Here is a 26,887-nt window from a genome sequence, read left to right on the forward strand (position 1 = left end):
GACACAACCTTTAAGTACCCTACCATGGTCTCTCCTAGCTGAAGACCCCAAGCAAAACCTGAATGAAAATCTCAGATCTTCAGACATTTTGTATAGAATCCATACAATTGATATGCCCATATCCAAAGGATACAATGATCTGTCCTTGATCTATCTTAAATAAATATCAGAACGATGCATGGAAATTGCATGTTAGTAGTCCTTAAAGATTAATTCAGCATGACAAGAAATGTTTATTTTATTAAAATACAAGCTCTTAATTGGTTGTTTTTCCTGGGTTATGCTTGTCAAGTTCTTATTACAAAGATACTCTATTCTGATTTGCTCTTCCTAGCTGGTTGTGCATAAACTCAAGCCCATCCATATTAAGTAAACTTATTTTGGGGACATCAGGAGTCATATATTGCAATTACTGACTATAAAGCCATTAACAATTATGAGTTTTTCTCAAACAACATTGCTATAATTGAAAGTATACTTGTAACTTTTTTTTCCCCCCCGACAGGGTGTTGCTCTGTTGCCTAGGCTAGAATGCAGTGATGTGATCACGGTTCACTGCAACCTCTACCTCCCAGGCCCAAGCAATCCTCCCACCTCAGCCTCCAGGATAGCTGGGACCACAGGCGCACGCCACCATGCCCGGCTAATTTTTTAAATTTTTTGTAGAGAGGGCGTCTCCCTATGTTGCCCAGGCTGGTCTCCAACTCCTAGGCTCAAGGAATCCTCCTATCTTGGCCTCCCAAAGTGCTGAGATTACAGGAGTGAGCCACCATGCCAAACCAGAAAGCACACTTATATTTATTGAACACTATTCGCAAGAGAGAATGCTAGTCTCACATTTAATAAACTGAACAATTGGCCGGGCGCGGTGGCTCACGCCTGTAATCCCAGCACTTTGGGAGGCCAAGGCGGGTGGATCATGAGGTCAGGAAATCAAGACATCCTGGCTAACACAGTGAAACCCTGTCTCTACTAAAAATACAAAACATTAGCCAGGCATGATGGCGGGCACCTGTAGTCCCAGCTACTCGGGAGGCTGAGGCAGGAGAATGGTGTGAACCCGGGAGGCGGTGCTTGCAGCGAGCCGAGATCGCACCACTGCACTCCAGCCTGGGCGACAGAGCGAGACTCCGTCTCAGAAAAACAAAAAACAAAACAAACAAACAAAAAAACTGAGTAATTACGGAAGAATTGACTTTGACTGCACTGTACTCTCAGGGTGTGCTGATGAACATGCGGTGAAATGGTCAAATAATCACATCCATCAGAGGTTATTAAGGCAAGTGACAAAGTAGAGACATCTAATTTATACCTGGGAAGTCAAACAGGAGCAGTCTAGGAGTTCCCGCATTCTAGCCTGAGATTTGTATTCCTGAGGCCAATAGGCAGCTGGTAACAGAGCTGGGTTGAAATAAAGTGAGACTTGCTGCGAGAACAAGCAGAAGGGGAAAGGTAAAGATAACAAGGAAGATGAATAAAGTTGAACTCTTTAAGCATATTATTTGTCTTTTAAGTGAAAAACTGACATTTGACTAATGTGTCTTTTTTTAAAGTTAGAAATCTATCAGAGTAGGGTCTTTAGAGAAACTGATTACTTCTCCAGAACAAAGAGCATATTAATAGAAAAGATTCAGCTTTCGGTAATGGCTGACCAGTCTTAAGAAACATTCCTGAAGGCTTTGTATCACTGAGAAAAGTTGGTTCCTAGTTCTGAAGGATTTCATTCAAAGTGCAAGGCTCATGTTAATAGGAATATGCATGCATATTCATGTGCTATATGTGTTAAAAATACTTGAGAAGGTGATTTAGAAATCTCAGTTTTAAATCTTCAGGGCAAGAATCTTGCTTGTTTTGTTGCTAAGGAAGGTGAACCGGTTGAAAATAGTTTTAAAGCCCTTTATGTGCTAAGTCATGAGTCTAAGGAGGATAAACGGGTTAGGTTTGTTATCCCAGAAGCTAGAGGCAAGATTTTTACTCAGTTCTTACAACATTACCACAAGCATGTGGATTCTGCAAAAGTTGCCTAGCAACATTAGTTGGAAACAACATTGGTTGGAGAAAGGAACTGGAAATTTGAATTAGATATGGCCTGGGGCAGGCGGGTGTAACCCATCTCTCCAGTACAGTGTGTGCTGTACTCAGAGGAGCGTGAAATTTTAAAAATCAGAACAGTCACTTAAAATTTCAGTTAGGATGTTGCTACAGTTAAACCATAATATTGTGCCATGTTCTCAGCTTGAAGAGGCAGGGCCTGGGTTTTTCACATATTTTGGCACTTTTGTTTTAAAGATCACTGGATTTTCATTAAATTATTCCGGAAACATTTATTAAGCACTTTCTCAGGGGCCGAGGCACAGTGCTGGTTGCTGGAGCTCTGAAGACAAATACAGTTTGGACCCAGCCCTGGGCAGTATGAAAACCAGACAAGTAACAAAGTAAGAGTGTTACATAGTCTGTGCTGGGTGCGGTGGAAAGTCTGGAGTAGAGAATGGAGAGTCAGGAAAGGCTTCATAGAGGAAACGGCTCTAGCACTGAGTCTTGTTTTCAACTTAAAAAAAAAAAAAATCCTTCAGCCAGGTGCAGTGGCTCACACCTGTAATCCCAACACTTTGGGAGGCTGAGGTAGGTGGATCACTTGAGCTCAGGAGTTCAAGACCAGCCTGGGCAACATGGTGAGACCTGGTCTCTATAAAAAATACAAAAATTCACCAGGACTAGTGGCACTTGCCTGTAGTCTTGGCTACTCAAGAGGCTGAGGTGGGAGAATTGCTTGAGCCCAGAAGGGGAAGTTGCAGTGAGCCATGAAAGCACCACTGCACTCCAGCCTGGGCAACAGAGCAAACCCTTGTCTTCAGAAAAAAAAAAATCCTTTCCCCTAGTCATTCTACACATTCATTGTGAGCTTACCTCTTCAATTTTGTGTGAGGACTTCAAAGTCCGGGGTCTGTGGACCAAGAACTCTTCCCTTCCCATCCACAACCCAAGCCCTTCTGCCTTAGCCTACTTCAAAGACCTCCCAGTTTAGGGAAGCAGACAGGTGGCAAAGTAGGAGTTGACAAAACAAAACAAAACACTGTTAAGAGTGTTTACCTTCAGGAAGGGGAACTGGGCTGGGAATTGAAGGGATAGGTGGGAGAATTTTGTACCATTTAAATTTTTGTTATTGGAGTGGGGAAAAACCATGGGGAAAAATATAAAGTGTGATGGCTGCTACCTGTACAATCTTGCATTAAATAGAGTAATAGAGTGGTGATCTCTGTTCAATTTTTTTTTTTTTTTTTTTTTTTTTCCTGAGAGAGTTCTGGCTCGGCTGCCTAGGCTGGAGTGCAGTGGCATAATCACGGCTCACTGCAGCCTTTGTCTCTCAGGCTCAAGCGATCCTCCCACTTCAGCCTCCTGAGTAGTTGGGACTACAGGCATATGCCACCACACCCAGCTAATTTTTAAAGTTTTAGTAGAGGTGAGATCTCACTGTGTTGTCTAGGCTGGTCTTGAACTCCTGGCCTCAAATGATTCTCCTGTCTTGACCTTCCAAAGTATTGGGATTGCGGGTGTGAACTACCACGCCCAGTTCAAAATCTTAAATAGGCAAACTTATCTGCAAATGTGCCAATTTAGGAAGCAAATAAACCAACAATTATTTAAATAAGGGCTCTTTTATCACTCACAAGGGAGTGAGCACCTAATCCACATAAGAATACTGCAATAAACAAGGAATAGAAGGTCCCTACCCTAGGGGACCTTATTTTTCTAGAAGGAGATAGTAATAAACTAACAACATACTTTGAGATAGAAATAAGCCTGCTAAGGAAATAAAGCCAGATGTTGTGAAAGAGCAAAGGGTGAAGGAGGGGACGTGAGAACAGAGATACAGAATTCTTACATAGGAGGAGTTCAGGAGCATCAATCTAGTTGTGGAGAGGTATCTAAGGGGCTTTAAAGTCCCATTTACTTAGAAGCACACTATTTTCACATGCAGTTTACGTTACAGATCGACAAAAGTAGTGGTTCTCTATTTTTATTTATGCTTCATCTTAGAAAAAATGTCAATTATATCAAATAATTATATTTGTCATCAGGAGTGGCAGGAGGGGGCCCACAGCCTGGGCAACATGGTAGCTCATGCCTGTAATCCCAGCACTTTGGGAGACAGAGATAGGTGGATTGCTTGAGCCCGTCTAGACCAGCCTGGGCAACATAGTGAAACACAGTCTCTACTAAAAATGCAAAAATTAGCTGGGCGTGGTAGCACACATCATTAGTCCCAGCTATTTGGGAGGGTGAGGTAGGAGGATCTCTTGAGCCTGGGCAGGTCGAAGCTGCAGAGCCGTGATTGCACCACTGTACTCCACTTTGAGACAGGGTAGGCAGAGTGAGATCCTGTCTCAAAAAATAAAAATTTTAAAAAAAGGAGTGGCAGGAGGAGAAGTATTGGAGGGAGGGTTCTGAAAATCACTCCTTGGCTTTGGCCACTGTGGATCAGAGATTAACTCTCCTTATACAAGTCGAGAGTTCTTGTCCTCCAAGAGCTTAAAATTAAGTTTGCATGACCATATAAAAAACACATTTATACACCGGTTAGCAAATGTTGGGAGAAAAGACAGCTATTGATCCTTCACTGTGTCTTCAGTTGTGTGATCTCAGGAAATTCCCGATTTGACGTGTTAAGTACTACCGTGTGTTTCATGAAAAATTCAGCTTGAGTTTATTTAGCCTTTGAAAAGCATTAGAACAACATATATGACAAAGTGTTAATATCCATAAAGGGGCCGGGCGCCTGTAATCCCAGCACTTTGGGAGGCCGAGGCGGGCGGATCACGAGGTCAGGAGATAGAGACCATCCTGGCTAACATGGTGAAACCCCGTCTCTACTAAAAATGCAAAAAATTAGCAGGGCGTGGTGGTGCGCGCCTGTAGTTCCAGCTACTCGGAGGCTGAGGCAGGAGAATGGCGTGAACCCAGGAGGCGGAGCTTGCAGTGAGCGGAGATCGCGCCATTGCACTCCAGCCTGGGCAACAAAGCGAGATTCTGTCTCAAAAAAAAGAAAAAAAAAAAAAATCCATAAAGGGCTAACAATAAGAAAAATAGGCAATAGAAATAAATGTAAATTATCATTAAACCCATGACAACTGTTCAACAATATGAATCAAAACAATAAAACCACATCAGCGAACATTAAATATCCACTGATGTCCAGAATTCACAGAGTGTGCTCTAATCCACTGCTGGTGAGAATGTATTGTGTTTCTGGAGGGCAGTTTGCCAGTTTATATCCTTTGACTGAGGAATTCTCACTCCAGGGAAGTAGCCAAAAGAATATTTTAAAAAGGCCAGGCGCAGTGGCTCACGCCTGTAATCCCAGCACTGTGGGAGACCAAGGCCGGGGGTGGGGGGGGGGGGGGTGGGGGGTGGGATCACCTGAGGTCAGGAGTTTGAGAGCACTCTGCCAACATGGTGAAACCCCGTCTCTACTAAAAATACAAAAATTAGCCGGGCCTGCTGTGTGCTTGTAATACCAGCTACCCGGGAGACTGAGGCAGGAGAATCGCTGGAACCCGGGAACCCGGGAGGTGGGGGCTGCAGTGAGCCGAGATCGCGCCACTGCACTCCAGCCTGGGCGACGGAGCGAGACTTCGTGTCAGAAAATAAACAAACAAACAAAAAACATGGAGAAGGAAGAATATACACCACGGGGTTATTTACAACAGAAAACTGGAAGAGGCCGGGAGGGGTGGCTCACGTCTGTAATCCCAGCATTTTGGGAGGCTGAGGCGGGCGGATCACTTGAGATCAGGAGTTGGAGACCTGCCTGGCCAACATTGGGAAGTTCGTCTCTACTAAAAATACAAAAAGTAGCCAAGTGTGGTGGCAGCCGCCTGTAATCCCAGCTACTCGGGTGGCTGAGGCACGAGAATCGCTTGAACCCTAAAGGCGAGGTTGCAGGTTGCAGTGAGCCGAGATCGTGCCACTGCACTCCAGCCTGGGTGACAGAGCAAGACCATGTCTCAGAAAAAAAAAAAAGAAAACTGGAAGAAACGTGTAAGTGCATTAAGGGACGGATTAAATCAGTTTAACGAAGCACTAGGAAGATTTTTTTTTTAATTGCGTTTAAGTTTGCAGCGAGCCGGGCCAATCGGTTTTGCCAACGCATGCCCACGTGCTGGCGAACAAATGTAAACACGGAGATCGTGTGCTGGGCACTTGGTTTCATGGTGGGCGACTGTGCTGCTGTTCCTTTTGGCCGCGGACAAGGTCAGCTGCAGAGGTGGACCTCTGCTTGGGAGAGCTCTTCTCGCTGTGCAGACACCCGCCCCTAACAGCCACCCACCCGGGGAAATAATGGGGCTCGGAGGCCTCCTCCCAGCCAGTGTCCAGCCTAAGCACATCGGCTCCCGCAGTTCAGAAAGGTCCTGAGGCCTGAGTCACCATTTCCGGCTCAGACCTCCACCCGAAACGTGGATACCCACTGCCACGCCCACTACGCCTCAGTGGCTTGCCCCAAGCGACAAGCGGCAAGAAGCGGCCTCCGGGGACAGCGGCCGAAGGCCATTCGGTCCCTGGCTCTTCTCAGCTCGAAGAGACCGAGAGGTGCTGCTCGGCCGCCTGCCCCTCTTCAGATCCCCCAGCACGGGAGGAGCAGCGACCAGGCTGCGTCCACGCCGGCTTTCGGGTCGGCTTCGGCAAGTCCAGCTCTCTTTTGCCCCTCCCAGAAGGCCGCCTCGGGTCCCGGGCCCAGCCCCGTCCGGGCGGTGTTCCAGCCACCCCGGGCTAGCTCATAGGCCCGGAACACTACAGCCAGCCCAGATTTGGCTGGCGCCGAGCCGGGGGCGGAGCCAGCGGGTTCCCGCCAAAATCGCGTAGCTGGTCCTTCCCCCGCGGGCTACGTCGCGCCCTCCTTTTTTTTTCAAACCCGGAGCTGGACGGGGATTGGTGGACTGGGCACTCACGTGGTTAACGGTCGCGGGAAGCCGCGGAGCCCGAACCTGAGACTGGACCTGAGGAGACCTCAGCCTCGGTGCTCGGGCCGCCCCGCCTCTGCCGGACAGTCCGCGCCGCCGCTGCCGCCACCGTCCGCAGCCCGAGCGCCCCGGAGCCGCAGGCCGCCGCCGCGCAGAGACGCCGCGACTGCGACTAGGCGCGCCCAGCCGCACGTGGCGGACCCGCCCCCTGGTCTGCAGTGTCCTGGACCCCGTGGGTCTCCGCTCTCCGGTCCTCGGCCGGGTCCCCCGGGCCGCGATGAGCTTTCTGAGCCGGCAGCAGCCGCCGCCGCCCCGTCCCGCCGGGGCGGCCTGCACCTTGCGGCAGAAGCTGATCTTCTCGCCCTGCAGCGACTGTGAGGAGGAAGAGGAAGAAGAGGAGGAGGAGGGCAGCGGCCACAGCACCGGGGAGGACTCGGCCTTTCAAGAGCCCGACTCGCCGCTGCCGCCCGCGCGGAGCCCCACGGAGCCCGGGCCCGAGCGCCGCCGCTCGCCCGGGCAGGCCCCCGGGAGCCCCGGCGAGCTGGAGGAGGACCTGTTGCTGCCCGGCGCCTGCCCGGGCGCGGACCAGGCGGGCGGCGGGGCGGAGGGCGACTCGTGGGAGGAGGAGGGCTTCGGCTCCTCGTCGCCGGTCAAGTCGCCAGCGGCCCCCTACTTTCTGGGCAGCTCCTTCTCGCCGGTGCGCTGCGGCGGCCCGGGGGATGCGTCGCCGCGGGGCTGCGGGGCGCGCCGGGCGGGCGAAGGCCGCTGCTCGCCGCGGCCGGACCACCCGGGCACCCCGCCGCACAAGACCTTCCGCAAGCTGCGGCTCTTCGACACCCCGCACACGCCCAAGGTGAGAGCGGCGGGCGCGGGCACCCAGCGGCCGGGACCCCGGGCCCGCGCCGACCCAGCCTTTTAAAAAGGCCGCGGCGCCGGAGCCCAGCGCCGCTGCCTGGGTTCGGTTACATAACCGGCCGGCTGCACCCCCGCTCGCTTTCCTGCGCCGCCCCCCAAAGTTGGCAGCCCTTGTTTTTGGCCCTGTCCCGAGGTTGTCCGTTGAGATTATGTAACTGAACAATGGGCCTCGTCTGGAACTTTTTCATCTTACAAAGGGGCCGATCGGCCCGTCCAGGTGGCCGAGGATTTGCCGCCTGTTGAGTCCGGGCCGCCCCGAGCGGCAGCCTCGAGTGCGGCACCGATAACGCGGTTTGCGAGGATGCTGGAGGGTACTGGCTCGGCCACCTGACACCTCCGGAGCCATATGGTGCCTTTTAAACGCGGTGATCGGGCCTGTAATTTGGGCGGTGCAGGCAGAAGGAGTTAAAAAAAAAATTGTCCTGCGCTGATCGTGTCGTGTCGTGTCGTGTGGCGTTGATGGGGGGAAAGTCTGGGGCATGCAGGGAGACTGCGCTTGGACTTGGGAGTAAAGGCTGGCCTTCCAAGCATTTGCAGTCCTAGAAACTCATCCTTATCCGTAAGTCCAGGTAGCGCTGAAGCCTCTTTCTGGACAAGGGCTTGGCCTAGCGTTTGTTTATATCGTTGGGTTTGTAGTGCCCAGAGTTTGGCCGGCCTCCGTGCGATTAGGAACATCCTACTGTTGATAAGGTATCTTAAAGAAGGAGGTGTTCAGCACCTGTGTTTTGAATGGCCTTCCAGTACTCTGCAGATTACCACTATAAAACTGCGGATTTTAAAGCTGATACTTCCAGAGATTAAGACAAGCCTCGCATTTGTAAGATTATTATGGAAAATACACCTTTTAAAGTGAATTTGTTTTGTTTTCAATGTACCGTTTGTCATCAGCCTCAGGAATATGTGTGCTTTTGAGCTTTACGGTTTATTGGCCGACTTGCTCAAGGCAAAATCCCACTGGAAGTGAGGGGAGGAGTCCAGTGAAGGTGGTTATCCAAGCCCTATTTAGATGGGGGAGGGGAGCTTTTATGAGGCTCTCGGACTGCTTTCTATTTTTGGATGGGTTGAAATAATTTGTTAACTTTTAGCCACTAGAATGAACCTAGTTTTAGGCAGCATTCATATTCTTTTTAGGGTTAGAGGCAGATTTTCCTTGGCTATTTTTTTCCAGAAAAGGTAGTTAATACCCAGCTTCAGTCTTCCTAAATTAGCCACAATTTATTTTGCTCGAACTCTAACAAAGGCTTGTGTGTCGCTTTGACCTACGCATTCAGCCATACGAATAAGGCTTGTTGAAGGTTAGGTTGAGAAGGCTGAGGATAGGACTTGGATCCTAAAAATTGTATTTGTATTTTTCCTTCCCTAGAGTTTGCTCTCCAAAGCTCGAGGAATTGATTCCAGCTCTGTGAAGCTCCGGGGTAGTTCTCTCTTCATGGATACAGAAAAATCAGGAAAAAGGGAATTTGATGTGCGACAGACTCCTCAAGTGAATATTAATCCTTTTACTCCGGATTCTTTGTTGCTTCATTCCTCAGGACAGTGTCGTCGTAGAAAGAGAACATATTGGAATGAGTAAGTCGTTTATTTAACAATTTGGTTATCCAAATAACCTAAGATTGGTTTGGTATACTTATCAAAATTTAGTTTCTGTTAAATGGCGTGGATGTATCTGTCAGATATATTGATAGAAAAATACATATTTTTTCAGTTCCTTTGGTGAAGACATGGAAGCCAGTGATTATGAGCTTGAAGATGAAACAAGACCTGCTAAGGTAAATAGCTTTTTATTTTTTTTTTGAAATTTACCTTTCTACCACTTAAAGTATGCTATGAATATGTTAAATAAGCATTTATACATAAGGTAGAATGGTTTTTAAATTTCACACATAGCCCTATCACCATAGCAAAAAATAATTGTTTTCGTATATTTGTATTACATATATGGAAACACTTTTTATTACAGAGAATTACAATTACTGAAAGCAATATGAAGTCCCGGTATACAACAGAATTTCATGAGCTAGAGAAAATTGGCTCTGGAGAATTTGGTTCTGTATTTAAGTGTGTGAAGAGGCTGGACGGATGCATTTATGCCATTAAGCGATCAAAAAAGCCATTGGCCGGCTCTGTTGATGAGTATGTATTAAACATTTTGTCTTTTGCTCTTTTGTCCCCTATGGTGTTACTAACATTAAGGTTTCAGCTGATCAAACACTGAATTCCATCTCTAACTTTGAGAAGTTGTAATGATTTAATCAGGTCTTTTTCACTTAGTACCATCAGTTCTTATTGGACTTGTTGAATAATATGAGTAGTCTGATTTGGAACCTAACTTAAATTTCTTATTTCTAGTCAGCATCCATGAATTCACAGTAAAATGGAGTTTATTCTTACCTGAGTCCTAGGGCAAGCAACATTTCTTCTTTCTGATAAATCTTTAGTGGAATCTGCCTTTGGAAAAATCTCTTACAAGTCTAAACCCCTTCTCTCTTAAGCAAGTTGCTTTTTAGCATAACAATAGATACAAAAGTTTATTGTATGAAGTTTCAGATAAATTAATTCAGTTTAAGCTTGAGTGAAAATTATTTACCATTCTATTAATCTCAAATTCTCCTAGGCAGAATGCTTTGAGAGAAGTATATGCTCATGCAGTGCTTGGACAGCATTCTCATGTAGTTCGATATTTCTCTGCGTGGGCAGAAGATGATCACATGCTTATACAGAATGAATATTGTAATGGTGAGTGATGTAATGGTTTTCTTGTGAGTTTGAGAAAATGAACACTGAGGAAGTATTTATGGTTATCTAAAATCTTGCTCTATTTCTGTCACTTTTATCTTTTATAAATTTAAAGATCAGAGGCCTATACAAATTTCAAGTACAAGATTAAAAACCTTGTCCCTTCTGAAGCACCTAGTACATACCCAGTAGTAGAACTTTGCTTACTATTTATGTGCTTATCACTCCAACTGAACTTTTTGAGAAGACAATGGCCTCGCCACATATACTTTGGTGTCCTTGGTACCTAGCATAGTGTGTGGAGCATGTAGTATTATGAAATGTTATGTTGAATAGATTCTTCTGTGTCTAGTCTTTTATTTCCTTTTCATGTGGCGTGGTGCTAAAACTGATGTTTGTTAGTCAGTGAGTCTCCATTGATCTAAATTCAGCTGTTTCTTTAAGCGTTCTGTAGTCCTGCCCTACTCCCATGTGTCCAACCTAGTCTACCACTAGAATCCACTAACACTTTTATTATGTTACATTATTTTAGTTCTCTAGCTTGTCTTCTCTGCCTTCTCTCCCCCAAGGATGAAACAAACAGGCATGTATGGATTCAACTTTGGATGTCTCTGTATAGCTTTCAGTTTCAGTAAGTCCTTCAAGGGCCGACTTACGTCTGTCCTTTTCTATTAAAAATCTTTACCAAAGTCTTGGTCAGAATTCTGGTTCTTATGGACGTCTGTCATTATTATACACCAAATCTTTTATAGATTATTTCTCAACATTTTGTAGTTATAAGCATGATGATTGGGTTTTCATACTCAAGTGTGAAATGTGCCTCCCTCTAACCTTGTTACAACATCAGCACATTACCAGTCTGAAATGAAAAATATCTATAGATTCTGTTTCTGTATATCTTTTGTGAATATAGAGAATTTAGAGTTTAGTGAACAGTTGAGAGGAGATAACAATGATTTATTTTTGTTGATTCTTTTTATTCCTTAAATAAACAAGACCAGTTATCTCATAACTTGTAAATAAATAAGTGGTGTAGGTATGGATTCAGGTCCCCCATATTTAAAAACAGTGAACAAAACAGAAGTAAAAGATCCATTTTTCAAACCTGATTCCTCGTTAAGTTATTTAATAAAGTTCTCCACACTTGAAAGAACGTGTCTAGTATACAGCATTGCTGCTAGTTTTTTTCACACAGCTCTTGAGATGTTTCTATTCATACCATCAAAATATTTATGTAACTATCACAACCTTATGGATTATTCTATTTCTTAACCTTTATTTTTCAGATATTGCATTTGACCTAGAACAACTTGACCATAATGTCATGTCCATTCCATATTTGCAAGACACCATCTCTTTTCAGTTTCCTTTTTTCTCTTTCTCACCTTGTTGATGTGAATAGTTCTCTTAACAGAATAGTTCATTAGTAGTCCAGGAATGGCAAATATGTAGCAACCTACCAGTACATGGTTGTGTAAATCAGATGATTTTGAGAAAACTTACTTGAGCCTGGGAGATAGGGAAGAGTGACTAGTCTTGCTATCCTCTCAGATTACAAAAACCTTGACCTGTAATAATGTTAGATTATAAATAATCTATTGAAAGTAAGTTTTTATTTAATTTATTATTTTGTTTTGAGACAGAGCCTTGCTCTGTCACCTAGGCTGGAGTGCAGAGCAATCTCTGCTCACTGCAACCTCACCTCTGGGGTTCAAGTGATTCTCCCGTCTCAGCCTCCCGAGTAGCTGGGATTACAGACACGTGCCACCATGCCCAGCTAATTTTTGTATTTTTAGTAGAGACTGGGTTTCAACATGTTGATCAGGCTAGTCTTGAACCCTGACCTCGTGATCCGCCTGCCTCAGCCTCTTAAAGCAATATAAGACTCTTGAAGAAAGTAAGTAGTCCTGCGTGAAACAGGACTGCCTCTTTGTGTGGCTATTTGTCCTAGTTAGATAAAAGAAAATAAGACTATCTGGATGCATTTGTGATCTCTTCCTTTTGTTTCCTGTGTCCACCATTCCTCTTTCCACATAAAGCTTTGAATATACTAATAGGGCTCATCTTCACATCTTTTCCACAGTTTCACAGGAAAATGATTCTGTTATTTGTACATGAGTAACTGATTCCCTTTATTGCGATTTAATTTCCTTATTATCTTATTCACTTACATTATAAGCCTTTTATCTTGGTTTGGTGATAGATTGGAATTAGCCTGTATAAACAAGTGTAGAAAAATGTTGATGGATAGGGAAAGAGAACCTGAAATGTCAGACCCTGTTTTACTCTCGTCACCTTTCTTGCCCTTCTAGCAATAAAAGAAGAAATTGGCACAGCTAAGGTTGCTGAATCTGCTAAAAAAAGAATTAGCCATATTCTTTCTAGCAAATTTGATCTAGGACTTTGCCTGTCTTGGCTGACAGTGTTATTGGTTTGCTCTCTTCTAGAGCACTCTTTTCCCCCCCTCAGTTCAAGATTTGTACAAGTAAGGAGAACATACTCAAGACTAAGATACCGAGATGGTAATTTATTTTTATTTTAAAAACACGTTTGACATTATATTATTCAGTCTTATTTAAATTGTAGGACCTCCTTTTCTGACTAATACATCATTGACCTTCCTAATTTTATTACCCAGATCTGATTTTTTTATTCCTAAGACTTAAACAGAAGATGTTTAAAACAATTCCTCATTGCCTTTGAGATAAAATATAAACTTTAAAAGTTTGAAAAAATATAAACAAATTAACTGATTGATTTAACTAATTCTATAAAAGCAGGTTATAGTCTCATTCACAGTAAGAGTAGTATAAATTAATAAGTTAAAACTATACTAAAATACTGACTTTTTACCTATAACATTTATAGACTTGTCAAGGGTATAGGGAAACAGGTATTCTCATGCATTGACAATGGGCATATATATTGGTACAGCCTTCTCGATGGAGAAATGTGTATGTGTAAAACACACAATCTCCATATATTACAAACGTGCATACCCTTTAACCCAGCAATTTGGCTTCTAGGTGATATACTAAATGTATGTGAAATGACCAATGTACAAGGTTATTTATTAGGCCATAGTATGTAATAGCAAAGACTTGGAAATAATTTTAAAATGTCCATCAAATGGGGGACTGATAAATGCATTTCTTTTTTTTTTTTTTGAGACTGAGTCTCACTCTGTCACCCATGCTGGAGTGCAGTGGCCTCATAGCAGCTTACTGCAACCTCCGCCTCCCAGGTTCAAGCATTTCTCCTACCTTAGCCTTCTGAGTAGCTGGGATTACAGGTGCGCGCCACTGCGCCCGGCTAATTTTTGTATTTTTATTAGAGACGGGGTTTTGCCATGTTGGCATGGATGGTCATGACCTCTTGATCATGACTTGTGATCGAACTCCTGACCTTGTGATCCGCCCGCCTCAGCCTCACAGAGTGCTGGGATTACAGGTGTGAGCCACCGTGCCCAGCTGATAAATGCATTTCTATTCAATTATACAATGGAATTCTATAGAGACAAGAAGAAATGGGTTGTCTTTGTATATTGGTATAGAAGGATCTTTAAGATAATAAACATATGCCGTTATTTATGCAAAAAGTTGAAAAGAATACGTAGACCTGAGCTGGGTGTGGTGGCAATGCCTGTAGTCCCAGCTGCTTGGGAGTCTGAAGCAGGGAATTTGAATTTGGGTTTGGGAATTCTAGGCTGTAGTGCGCTATGCCGATCTAAGTTGAGCATCAGTATGGTGGCCTCTGTGGAGTGGGTCACCACCAGGTTGCCTAAAGAGGAGTAAACTGGCTTAGGTCGGAAACAGCACAAGTCAAAACTCCTGTGCTGATAAGTAGTGGGATCAAGCCTGTGAATAGCCACGCATTCCAGCTGGGCAACATAAATAGACTCTGTCTCTTATAAATTAAAACAAACAAACAAAAAAACAAAAAACCCTGATAATACTGGTTTACTCTGGGAAAGAAACAGGTGGGTTGCTGAGGTGTATGATTGAGAGAGAGACTTTACATTTTATTTTGTACCCATGCAGATGTATTACCTATTGAAAAAATAAAATTTTGATTTCACAAGCAGGTTGAAGGGAGAAGGTCCTATAAAATAACACTTTCTTGGTTGAGATTGGTTGGTTGAGACTCATTCAGTAAAGATGGAAGAAAGAAAATATTTCAGAAAGAAGAAAATGCTAATATTTTCTATTTTTGTCAGGTGGAAGTTTAGCTGATGCTATAAGTGAAAACTACAGAATCATGAGTTACTTTAAAGAAGCAGAGTTGAAGGATCTCCTTTTACAAGTTGGCCGAGGCTTGAGGTATATTCATTCAATGTCTTTGGTTCACATGGATATAAAACCTAGTAAGTATTGCAGATCTTCTGACCTGTGTTCTTTGGGGTTATAGAGAACAAATTACTTCATTATGACAACATTGAAAAAATATGTATCTTATGTTTTCTCATTGTTAGTTTTAAAAGGCCTTGGATCTACTTACCAATATTGTTTTATGATTTCTGTTTATCTCTTCCCTTGTTAACCCCCAAAATTTGAGATGATAAACTTTTTTGGCCTCCAGGCCGGAATGCAGTGGCACCATCTCCACTCACTGCAACCTCCCCATCCAATGCTCAAGCAGTCATCCCACCTCAGTCTTCCGAGTAGCCGTGCTACAGCCATGTGCCACCATGCCCAGCTAATTTTTTGTATTTTTAGTAGAGACGGGGGTTTCACCATGTTGGCTAGGCTGGTCTCAAACTCCTGACCTCGTGATTTGCCCACCGTGGCCTCCCAAAGAGCTAAGATTACAGGCGTAAGCCACTGTGCCTGGCATGTGTTTTATTTTCAAAAGAGAAAAATATCTTTGGACTTAAGGCAGTAAATGTGAATTCTTAAGGAATAGCTGTATTCATATAAAGTGTTAGACAAATATAATAGACCCTTATACGGTATAAAAGTTGAAAATATGAAGGGATGTGAAGTTTAAAAATCTTCAGATTTAGGCCAGGCACAGTGACTGACACCTGTAATCCCAGCACTCTGGGAGGCCGAGGTAGGTGGATCACGAGGCGGGAGTTCGAGACCAGCCTGGACAATGTGGTGGTGAAACCCCGTCTCTACTAAAATTACAAAAATTAGCTGGGTGTGGTGGTACGTGCCTATAGTCCCAATTACTCGGGAGGCTGAGGCAGAAGAATCGCTTGAACCCAGGAGGCGGAGGTTGCATTGAGCAGAGATCGTGCCATTGCACTCCAGCCTAGGCGACAAAGCGAGACTCTGTCTCAAAAAAATTGGCCTGCGTGGTGGCTCACACCTGTAATCCCAGCACTTTGGAAGGCCGAGGCGGGCGGATTGCCTAAGCTCAGGAGTTCGCCACCAGTGTGGACAACACAGTGAAACCCCATCTCTACTAAAATACAAAAAATTAGCTGGGCATGGTGGCAGGTGCCTGTAGTCCCAGCTACTCTAGAGGCTGAGGCAGGAGAATTGCTTGAACCCGGAAGGCAGAAGTTGCAGTGAGCTAAGATCACACCACTGCACTCCAGCCTGGGCGACAGAGCGAGACTGTCTCAAAAAAAAAAAAAAAAGAAAAACTTCAAATTTACAAATACCATCATAAAATAAGTTGTCCTATGAAGAAAGTAAAACTGTATAGATGACTCCAGTAAATGTAACATAAATTTAATACTATATATTTTTGTGTATGTGTGCGTGTGTGTATATATATATATTTTTTTCTTTTTTCTTTTTTTTTTTTTTCTTTTTTTTTTAGACAGAGTCTCGCTCTGTCGCCCAGGCTGGAATGCAGTGGCGTGATCTCGGCTCACTGTAACCTCCGCCTCCCAGGTTCAAGCAATTCTTCTGCCTCAGCCTCCCTAGTAGCTGGGATTATAGGCGTGCACCACCATGCCCAGCTAATTTTTGTATTTTTAATAGAGACGGGGTTTTGTCATGCTGTCCATGCTAGTCTTGAACCTCTGACCTCAAGTGATCCACCCACCTTGGCCTCCCAAAGTGCTGGGATTACAGGTGTGAGCCACCACTCCCCGGCCTTATTTTTCAAAGATAGTCTCACTCTGTTGCCCAGGCTAGAATGCAGTGGTGCAATTATAGCTCACTGCAGCTTTGAATTCCTTGGCTCGAATGAACTTCCTGCCTCAGACTCACAAGTAGTTGGGACTACAGGCGTGCACCACCATTCCCAGCTGTTTTTATTTTTTCTTTTTCTTTTTTTAGAGACAGGGTCTCACTATCTTGCCCAGGCTGGTCTCAAATTCTAAGTCTTAGGCAATCCTTCTGCCTCAGCCTCTCAAAGCACTGGGATTACAGTCTTGAGCCACCATACCTGGCCAATACTATACTGATAAAACTATTAAAATCTGCCACTAAAAGCTCATGTTAGTCATGATCTTACCTGAATTTGAAGAAAAAGGTAATGTGTATACGGTAGGAAATAGTGAATCACAAAGCCATATTGCAAGGTAGATGCTGTATGGTCAGCCAGACTCACTGGCTAAATGACTCATTCTGCTCACACCAGCCTTATAGCACTACATTAAAATTTGGGCTTTCACAGAATTTCACAAATTACTGATATTACCTTTTTTGCTGAAGAGTAATGTGCAGAAGACAAGGGCCTCATCCAGTTTAAAGTGTTTAGGATCAGTGATAGGCTGGAAAATATATTCCTAGAGGCCCAGAGTGGTGGCTCATGCCTGTAATCCCAGCACTTTGGGAGGCTGAGGCTGGAGGATCACTTGAGGCCAGGAGTTTGATCAGCCTGGCCAACATAGCGAAACCCCATCTCTACTAAAAATATCAAAGTTAGCTAGATGTGGTGGCATGTGCCTGTGGTCCCAGCTACTCAGGAGGTTGAAGCATGAGAATTGCTTGAACCTTGTTGCAGTGAGCCAAGATCATGCCACTGCACTCCAGCATGGGCAACAGAGCAAGACTGTCTCAAAAAAAAAAAATTCCCAGCAAATATAACCCTGGTCTCTATCCCCTGAGATGCTTATTCCATGGGTTTGGGCTAGAACTTGAGAATCGGCATTTTAAAGAGTATTCTGGATGATTTTGGAATATGATCTTGTTTATGAACTCTGGCTTTATTATTAATTGTTAGTTTGGCTTACATAATTAACTGTTTGACAGGTAATATTTTCATATCTCGAACCTCAATCCCAAATGCTGCCTCTGAAGAAGGAGACGAAGATGATTGGGCATCCAACAAAGTTATATTTAAAATAGGTAAGAAAGGTAACCAGATTATTACCTTAAAATAAAGAGAAGGCTGTTTTGTTTTTGCTCTTCACTGTATTTTTTTCAATACTTCCAGGTGATCTTGGACATGTAACAAGGATCTCCAGTCCACAAGTTGAAGAGGGTGATAGTCGTTTTCTTGCAAATGAAGTTTTACAGGAGGTAATTTTTCTTCTCCCTTAATCATAGTTTGCTTTGTAACACTTAGCAGTTGATAGAATAATATAAATTCAGATATACTAAACTTTTAAGTTTAACTAATAGAAGGGAAATACAATCTAAACCATCATCTGAGGGCATTTAATTAGCAAAAAGTCATGAAGGCGAAGATTTATAATGGAGTTGTGGTAAAAAATATGTTCTCATACACCACTGGTGGAACCTTAAAATGGCATATCCTTTTTGGAAATCAGAGTATTAGTATTGCATTAATATTTAAAAATCATGTACCCATTGACTCATAATTTTTACTTCTAGGAGTTTTTCCTATGGACATATTCATATACAAACACAAGTTGAGAACAATGTAAATAAGTGTTTACCAATAAGAGAATGATTAAGTAAATTATGGCACATAGTTTTTAGTATGGCATATAGTTTCAAAAGAGTGTGACAAAGTATTTCTTGATAAAAATTTTGAATGAAAATAGAATAAGTAGAAAAATTTAAAGTGTAATTGTCTGATCCCATTGTTCTTTGTAAATATGTGTGTATATATATGTTTGATTTATCACGTATATGTGTATTTGTAACTTGTCAGTGTGTTTCTACGTGTTTTGTGTTTGCATATGAATCCCTAGAGGTAGAGGGGTTTCTTTTGAGAGTTGAATTGAGCTGTTGATAAAGAAGAGGCATTTACTTTATATATGTGTGTGCATTTTCCCCCTAAGAGTGTATATTACTTTGTAATTTAAAAAATAAACCTCCCCAAATTTAGCAGTTTATTCTCTGAATAGGTCCCAAACTTAAATGTGATATTAGACATTTTGATTAAGTCTTATTTTTCACCTAAGTCATCTTTGAGGTGTAATCTTGTTTTATTTTGACCATGTTTACATTCCTTAAAAAAATTGTTTTAATTTTACAGAATTACACCCATCTACCAAAAGCAGATATTTTTGCGCTTGCCCTCACAGTGGTATGTGCTGCTGGTGCTGAACCTCTTCCTAGAAATGGAGATCAATGGCATGAAATCAGACAGGGTAGATTACCTCGGATACCGCAAGTGCTTTCCCAAGAATTTACAGAGTTGCTAAAAGTGAGCATTTTATATATGAGGCCCTTTATTGACATGGTTCTATGTTTTATTAAATGCATGTCCGTACGTTAATTTTACTTTACTTTTTAAGGTTATGATTCATCCAGACCCAGAGAGAAGACCTTCAGCAATGGCACTGGTAAAGCATTCAGTATTGCTGTCCGCTTCTAGAAAGAGTGCAGAACAATTACGAATAGAATTGAATGCCGAAAAATTCAAAAACTCACTTTTACAAAAGTAAGTGAGGGTTTTATGTTTTCTTTTTACTTTTTCATTCGTTTTGATTCTCAAATTTTAATGAGAGATGATTTAAGCTTTCTGTCAACCAAGGGTGTGGTGGTTTTTTGTGTTTTTTGTTTTTTGAGACAGGATCTCACTTTGCCAGGCTGAAGTGCACTGGTGCTATCATGACTCATTGCAACCTCCACCTCCTGGGCTCAAGCTGTCTTCCTATCTCAGCCTCCTGAGTAGCTGAGCCACAGATGCGTGCCACAACACCCAGCTAATTTTTATATTTTTGTAGAGATGGGGTTTTGCCATGTTGCCCAGGCTGGTCTTGAACTCCTTGGGCTCAAGCCATCCACCTGCCTTGGCCTCCCAAAGTGCTGAGATTATAGGAGTGAGCCACCTTACCCAGCTCCAGTAGTTCTATATGTTGTTATACAGTGAAAGCCTGGGGACTTCTGCCATAAATTAGTATTTGACCTATTAAATTTGTGTTGTTTCTAAACTTTAAAATTATGAACTTTAAAAATGTTGAGACTAACATATATTTGCAAGTGGCGATAGTCCCCAAGCCATAAATGGTAGTAAAAGCTAAGTGAGCCTATACCAATGTTTTCTTCCCAGATTGTCACCAAAAATTAATATTGTCCTTGAAACATTCTATTATTTTATGAAAGGATGAAATTAATGTCAATTTGGTTAGTAGATGATTCTTATACATATGTTTTTAATTTCTGGCTAAATCTTTTTATCCTGAATGAAGATTCTCATATTTGACTTCATGACTGGATATTTTCGAAAAACTGGTTGCAATGGTAAAGGTTATTAAAAAGAGAATATTAGAGAATATTAAGTTACCACAGATCACATTTCTAATTTTTTGATTTATTGCAACCATTTTGCTTTTAACCTAATAAAACTGACTTGAAAAGGTTATGTTAAGTATTAAGATTTAATATTTAAATTTTAAAAAGTGGGCCGGGCGCGGTGGCTCAAGCCTGTAATCCCAGCACTTTGGGAGGCCGAGACGGGCGGATCACGAGGTCAGGAGATCGAGACCATCCTGGCTAACACGGTGAAACCCTGTCTCTACTAAAAAAATATTAAAAATTAGGCGGGCACCTGTAGTCCTAGCTACTCTGGAGGCTGAGGCAGCGTAAACCTGGGAGGCGGAGCTTGCAGTGAGCTGAGATCCAGCCACTGCACTCCAGCCCGGGCAACAGAGCAAGTCTCCGTCTCAAAAAAAAAAAAAAAAAAAATTCAAAAAGTGTATATTAAGAGGTTTACTTGCCACTAGTTTGATATCCATCATAGTTCATACAAATAGGAAATAAAGTGTTCCTTTCATCTCTGTTATGTAAGGATAGATTCGCAATATAAATTGGAGTTTTTGAAATTATTGCTTATTTTTAATTTTTTTTTACTGGGGATAGGTTTGTCTGGAAATTATTTATTATTATTTATTTAAAAAGATGGGGTCTCGCTCTGTCACCCAGGCTGGAGTGCAGTGGCACTATCATAGCTCACTGCAGCCTCAAACTCCTGGGCTCAAGCAATCTTCCAACCTCAGCTTCCCGAGTAGCTGAGACTATAGGCGTGAGTCACCACATCCAGCTCAAATTATTTTATAAGAACCAAAGTCATTACTAGCATCTTTACTACTTGTTTTCAAGTATATGTGATATTTTAATTCAAAAAGCACAAAATAATTTCATAAATTTGTTTTGATAGAAGCTTCAGTTTCATGTTTTATTTTTCAATTATGTCTTAGAATAATGATGGCATGCAAATATCTGCCGATCGACAATATAGTTTGTGTTTAGTTTTTTAGGGTCTCTTCCTAAGAGTAATACCTTGTTTTCTATTTTTATGTCAGAGAACTCAAGAAAGCACAGATGGCAAAAGCTGCAGCTGAGGAAAGAGCACTCTTCACTGACCGGATGGCCACTAGGTCCACCACCCAGAGTAATAGAACATCTCGACTTATTGGAAAGAAAATGAACCGCTCTGTCAGCCTTACTATATACTGAGCTACTCATTTCCCACCTCCCCCTGAACACTGTGACAAGAGGAAGCTAGGTTGAAATCACTGATAGAATCCAGTTTGCAATTACTTTCTCGATTGGTGTCAGTAGTTTTACTGATTAGGACTTTTATTGTGAATTACAGTTGAAAGCTGTATTTTGACCATTGCTATGTCAGGCTTTCATCTAATCTTACCAGTCTGTCTTCTGTAGGATGTGTCACTGTTGGATGTTACACCAGCCTTTCCAGGGTTAACCACTGTGGTGGTGTGCTGCTTATAGTTTGCTGTTGCATTGTAATAAAAGGTGTCTTTCCCTGTAGTGACCTGTAAAAAGTACTGAAGGGCTTTGTTACAGACATACTCTCCCTTTGAAAAGGGACATGCTAAAAGACTCGTTACTACTCAGCCTTCAATGTACCTTTGTGTCCATCTTGTATTTTTTTAAATTGTGAATTAGACTTGTATATCCCACTGGGAGCACTTTGTAGGCATTGCATGAACCATGGGATGATGATTCTGTGGAAGTATTGCCTTGTGAATTTGCTGCTATTTTAGTTTTGTCTTTGCTGTAAACTTGTAGCATTAAACAATCATTGTTGTTAATAGGTCTTCTTTTTGAAACAATTATGTGAAATGTATAGCTGCTTTTGATGAAAAGCAGCTATTTGCCTTTTTTTTTTCCTTTGAACTTTGAAGCTAGTGCATTGGAAAAATGCACCCTTTCCCCCCTTTGGAATGCTGTATTAATGTAGTATAATAATTACTGGTTTTGTAACTTGTTCTGGTAATGTCCTTCCCTGACTCTTTTAAAATGTCTCCCCTCAAGTTTTGTACTTGATTGTATTATTAGTCTGTTTTTAAATGTTTTGCCCGGTTTCTCTTCAATATTTGTGTATATAAACTGATCTTCGTGATATTGTATATAGCTGTTTGAAATGCCAGAATGACTTCTGACATTCCAAGTTTTTCACAAAATATATTTTATCTGTGATTAGCCATTTGACTAATAATACTGGCTAACAGATGTTGAAAAAAATTGTCTATTGTTTGTTTTCTCATTAATTTTGGTCTAAAACATGTTTGCACTTGTCTTTGACTTGTGTTTCATTAACATTGATTGGCATATTAAAAGTCACTCTGAGCTTACCTTAATTGTCTAAATCCTTGTGATGCCTGTTTTCTAATATTTTATCTCTATTATCACTATACTATAAAATGTATAGTGTGTATAATGTACTATTATAAAAGCAGAGGGCACATTTTGATTGCATATGGAATTTTGTGGTGGGCTTTAGAACAAAGCTACATTTTGCCATTGAAAAATTTACCCATCAACTTTGAATATATTTTGTCATAAATGTTTAGTATTTTTATATCACATTGCATGTTATGCATGTGACTTGCTAGAAATGTAGCATGATGTAATTTAAAATATCTTCAGATTATTAAGTAATACGATTCACAGAAGAAAACTTAGGGGAGGTTTTGTTTTTGTTTTTGAGACAGTCTCACTGTATTACCTAGGCTGGAGTGCAGTGGCATGATCTCTGCTCACTGCAACCTCCACCTCCTGGGATCAAGCGATTCTCCTGCCTCAGCCTCCCGAGTAGCTGGGACTACAGGCACACACCACCACACCCAGCTAATTTTTTGTATTTTTATTAGAGACGGAGTTTCACCATGTTGGCCAGGCTGTTCTCGAACTCCTGACCTCAGGTTATCTGCCTGCTTTGGCCTCCCAAAGTGCTGGGATTATAGGTGCCTGGCCCCTGAAGTGGGGAGGGTTTTAATTCTCACTAAACTAGGCTGGGTTTTAAGATTTGAGGCGAGGTGTCTTGGCTCAGGCCTGTAATACCCACCACTTTGGGAGGCCAAGGCAGGAGGATTGCTTGGGGCCAAGAGTTCGAGACCAACCTGGGCAACACAGTGAGACCCTATCTCTACAAAAAACAAAAGAATTGAGTGCAAATTGAAGTGATAGTGTTATTTCTATGGTATCTTTTTCTGATGTTGATTAGAATCAGAGATGGGGACTCATTGTTGCTTAGGCTGGTCTTGAGCCCCTGAGCCCAAGAGATCCTCCTGCCTCTGGAGTAACTGGGACTATGAGTGTGTGTAATCATGCCCAACCTCTGCCATAAATACTTCTAACAAACTTGATTATATTAGCTTTCTAGTCTATGGTATCTTAAAATTTAGAGGTGTGAGATGAATTGGTGCAGACAGAAGAATTAGATATAAAAGCTGGTCAGTATGTGTGATAAGACCTAAAAAGCTACAGGAACTGGAGCATGCAACTCACACCTTTTAGTAGCTACTGATGACAAAGCTATAAAAAGATCACGATAATTGGGCTGGGTGCTGTGGCTTGCACCTATAAAATAAGCTACGATGCTACCATTGCATTCCAGCCTGGGTTACAGAGTGAGAACCTGTGTCCTAAAATATATATAATTGGTGTTAATTTATGATCATTTTAAGTCACTAAGGTGTATTTTTCCAGTGCACTAGCTTCAAAGAAACATTCAGGTGTTTTTCATCAATATTTGCAGTAAAATTTTCACATAAGAATATTGGATTAAGAAGGAAAACTGATTATTTGGTGTTCAAAGAGGGAATTCTTAGGCCATCTAAAAGCTGATATGAGAGTTAGACTCATATTTAACCTAAAGGTACTTTTGTTGAGTGCTATGTGCTGACTATATAGTAGACCAAAGACCAGTAAGAATTAGTTTTTGCCCACTAGGATATCAGGAAAAAATAGAGGAGACTTTTGTAAATGTATAATGACAATAAAATGTAATAAATGCTAATGCTGGAGGGATTGTGCAAGGTAGAATGAAGGTTCGAAAGACTATACATATCTTATGAAGATACTGGTGGTAGATTGGAGAATAGATCCAGGGAATTATATTCAGACTAGTTTCAAGATTATTGTATAGTAATGACTATACAAGAAAGGAGGGCCTGAACTAGGACCTTGCTGTGGATAGAAAATAAGTGGATAGGGATTTTCTTTGAACAGTTTGAAACTTTGAACAGTTTTTGTTTGTTGCTAAGATTGAAGCATTGAAGGTTTTTTCAGAACACTTAACTAAAATGCAGGGGTATGTTACTGTTTGAGACAGGTATTCACCATCGATAAAACTTTTCTTTTTTGGAAAGCTGACTTTGGTAAGGTAGAAAATTTTTAAGTATTGACTATGCAGTTGGGTAGGAGGTATTACATATTGTGATTGACTGCAAATTGAAACTGTTGCCTTAACTTTATCCTGCCAAGAATACAAGAGCAGTAGGCTTTAATTAATGAACTAATGTATTTTGGAGAGTCCATTATTAAGCTTTGATTTTCACTCCACTTTGTTCTGGAAGTCAAGAAACTATGGTATTTTTTTGAGGCCAGGCACAGTGGCTCAAGCCTGTAATTCCAGCACTTTGGGAGGCCAAGGTGGGCGGATCATGAGGTCAGAAGTTCAAGACCAGCCTGGCCAAGATGGTGAAACTCCATCTCTACTAAAACTACTAAAATTAGCCGGGTGTGGTGGCACGTGCCTGTAATCCCAGCTACTTGGGAGGCTGAGGCAGAGAATTGCTTGAACCCCAGAGGTGGAGGTTGCAGTGAGCCAAGATCATGCCACTGCACTCCAGCCTGGGCAACAGAGCGAGACTCCTTCTCAAAAAAAAAAAAAAAGCAGGGCATGGCGGCTCACACCTGTAATCCCAGCACTTTGGGAGGCCGAGGTGGGCAGATCACCTGAGTTCAGGAGTTTGAGACCAGCCTGACCCACATGGAGAAACCCTGTCTCTACTAAAAATACAAAATTAGCCGGGCATGGTGACCCATGCCTGTAATCCCAGCTACTCGGGAGACTGAGGCAGGAGAATTGCTTGAACCCAGGACGGGGAGGTTGCGGTGAGCCGAGATTGCGCCATTGCACTCCAGCCTGGGGAACGAGAGTGAAACTCCGTCTCAAGAAAAGAAACTATGGCATTTTTTAAAAAGTTCATAACAGCTAGGTTTAATGCTAACTGTCCTGGGATGCTCCAGGCTGTCTCCCAATTCTTAAGCAGCAGCATCCTGACAGTAGAGTAGTTTTCCTTCTTCCCCAATCTTTACAAAGCATCTCGCTGACTTTGACCAACAGAGCAAATAAGCTGTTGCATTTTTTTTTTCTAAGTTGGCTTGCTACAGAATTTGTTGCATTCTTAAGGTATCTTTATTTGTGAAATTTGCAAAGGCCAATTAAAGCCTTAATACAAGGAGGATAGACCAAAAAAGAATTTTGTAAGTGTTTTGGATATCATGTAAATCTTAAGTGAAGCCTGGAACTAGGAATTTGGAGGAAACTGCCTCATTCAGTATTTTTGAAGGTATTTGTATAACTGTAAAAAGCATCACTGAAACTGACACTGCAGAGTAAGTGAATCTAGAAATTTCTCTTGCAAACTGATACTATTGCTGGACATTTCTTGGAAGCTCAGCAAAGTAGATGTTTATAAAAATGGAAGAATAAGACATCATTGAAACTGTCCCTCTCCCAACATTTAACATTCAAAAACTTTTGAGAGGCATTCATCTGAACATCACTGAACTTTCTTTTTTCTTTGTGGCAGATGACCCTAATTTTCAATGCAAATTCAAAGGTCTCTGGAGTAAGGAAAAATATCTATGTATGCCCTAGGAAGATTCACCAGGAAAAGATGGCATGTTGTGTCCAAACTTCATTAAACTAAGAGTCAAAGAAACTTCAGCCAGTCCAGTCCATGAAGAAAAATACCTCAAAGGAACGTTTACATCACAGTTCACATTGTTTAGTTTTATATGGTTAATAAACATTTTGAAGAGCATATATTTGTTCCGATTTTTGACATAGTTATGGTATGAAACAGGTTTCCAGGCCTGGAATTCCAATTTATGCTTACTAATTCATTATGCCAATGGGAAATACAGTTTTTTTGTTTGTTTGTTTTGTTTTTGAGACGGAGTCTCACTCTGTTGCCCAGGCTGCAGTGCAGTGGCACAATCTTGGCTCACCACAACCTCCGCCTGCCAGGTTCAAGCGATTCTCCTGCCTCAGCCTCCCAAGTAGCTGGGACTACAGGCACCCGCCACCATGCCTGGCTAACGTTTTGTATTTTTAGTAGAGACAGGGTTTCACTATGTTGGTCTAGAACTCCTGGCCTTGTGATCTGCCTGCCTCAGCCTCGCAAAGTGCTGGGATTACAGGCGTGAGCCACCGCACCCGGCCTGGAAATATAGGTTTGGTATACAATTCAATTTAGGATGACTATCCAGGAGAGAAGGAACTTTCTTGCAGGTGAAAGTATGAAGGCTCAAGGGAGTAAAATAATTTAGGAAATCAATTTAGTAGGTAGCAGAGTCAGAATTCCAACTCAGATCTCATAGTAAAGAATCATGCTTTTGGCCGGGGGCGGTGGCTCAAGCCTGTAATCCCAGCACTTTGGGAGGCCGAGACAGGCGGATCACGAGGTCAGGAGATCGAGA

At 42.3% G+C, this 26,887-nt stretch overlaps 1 protein-coding gene and 1 non-coding gene across 4 annotated transcripts; both read left to right on the forward strand.

The window, feature by feature from the left end:
• Positions 1–6,917: 6,917 nt before the first annotated feature.
• Positions 6,918–26,231, forward strand: WEE1 (WEE1 G2 checkpoint kinase). 3 transcript variants are annotated; one of them, XM_021926095.2, is made up of 13 exons: positions 6,918–7,812; positions 9,238–9,443; positions 9,580–9,643; positions 9,835–10,007; positions 10,489–10,610; positions 13,058–13,132; positions 14,827–14,973; positions 17,765–17,860; positions 17,949–18,034; positions 18,960–19,130; positions 19,222–19,367; positions 21,232–21,320; positions 25,996–26,231. In XM_021926095.2, exons 1-13 carry the CDS (start codon positions 7,237–7,239, stop codon positions 26,061–26,063), a joined length of 2,019 nt encoding a protein of 672 aa, XP_021781787.1. In that variant the 5' UTR covers positions 6,918–7,236; the 3' UTR covers positions 26,064–26,231. The 3 variants fall into 3 exon arrangements, with proteins under 3 accessions (XP_021781787.1, XP_009184881.1, XP_003910286.1); XM_009186617.3 differs by lacking the exon at positions 13,058–13,132 and having other exon boundaries at positions 6,953–7,812; XM_003910237.4 differs by lacking the exons at positions 13,058–13,132; positions 25,996–26,231 and having other exon boundaries at positions 6,984–7,812; positions 21,232–22,542.
• On the forward strand, positions 11,373–11,475 carry LOC116269922. The gene has a single exon (XR_004177731.1). It is a non-coding gene; the product is annotated as a small nucleolar RNA U13 (small nucleolar RNA).
• Positions 26,232–26,887: the final 656 nt, after the last annotated feature.

The sequence above is a fragment of the Papio anubis genome, chromosome 12 (assembly GCF_008728515.1).
Source record: "Papio anubis isolate 15944 chromosome 12, Panubis1.0, whole genome shotgun sequence".
Taxonomy (NCBI): domain Eukaryota; kingdom Metazoa; phylum Chordata; class Mammalia; order Primates; family Cercopithecidae; genus Papio; species Papio anubis.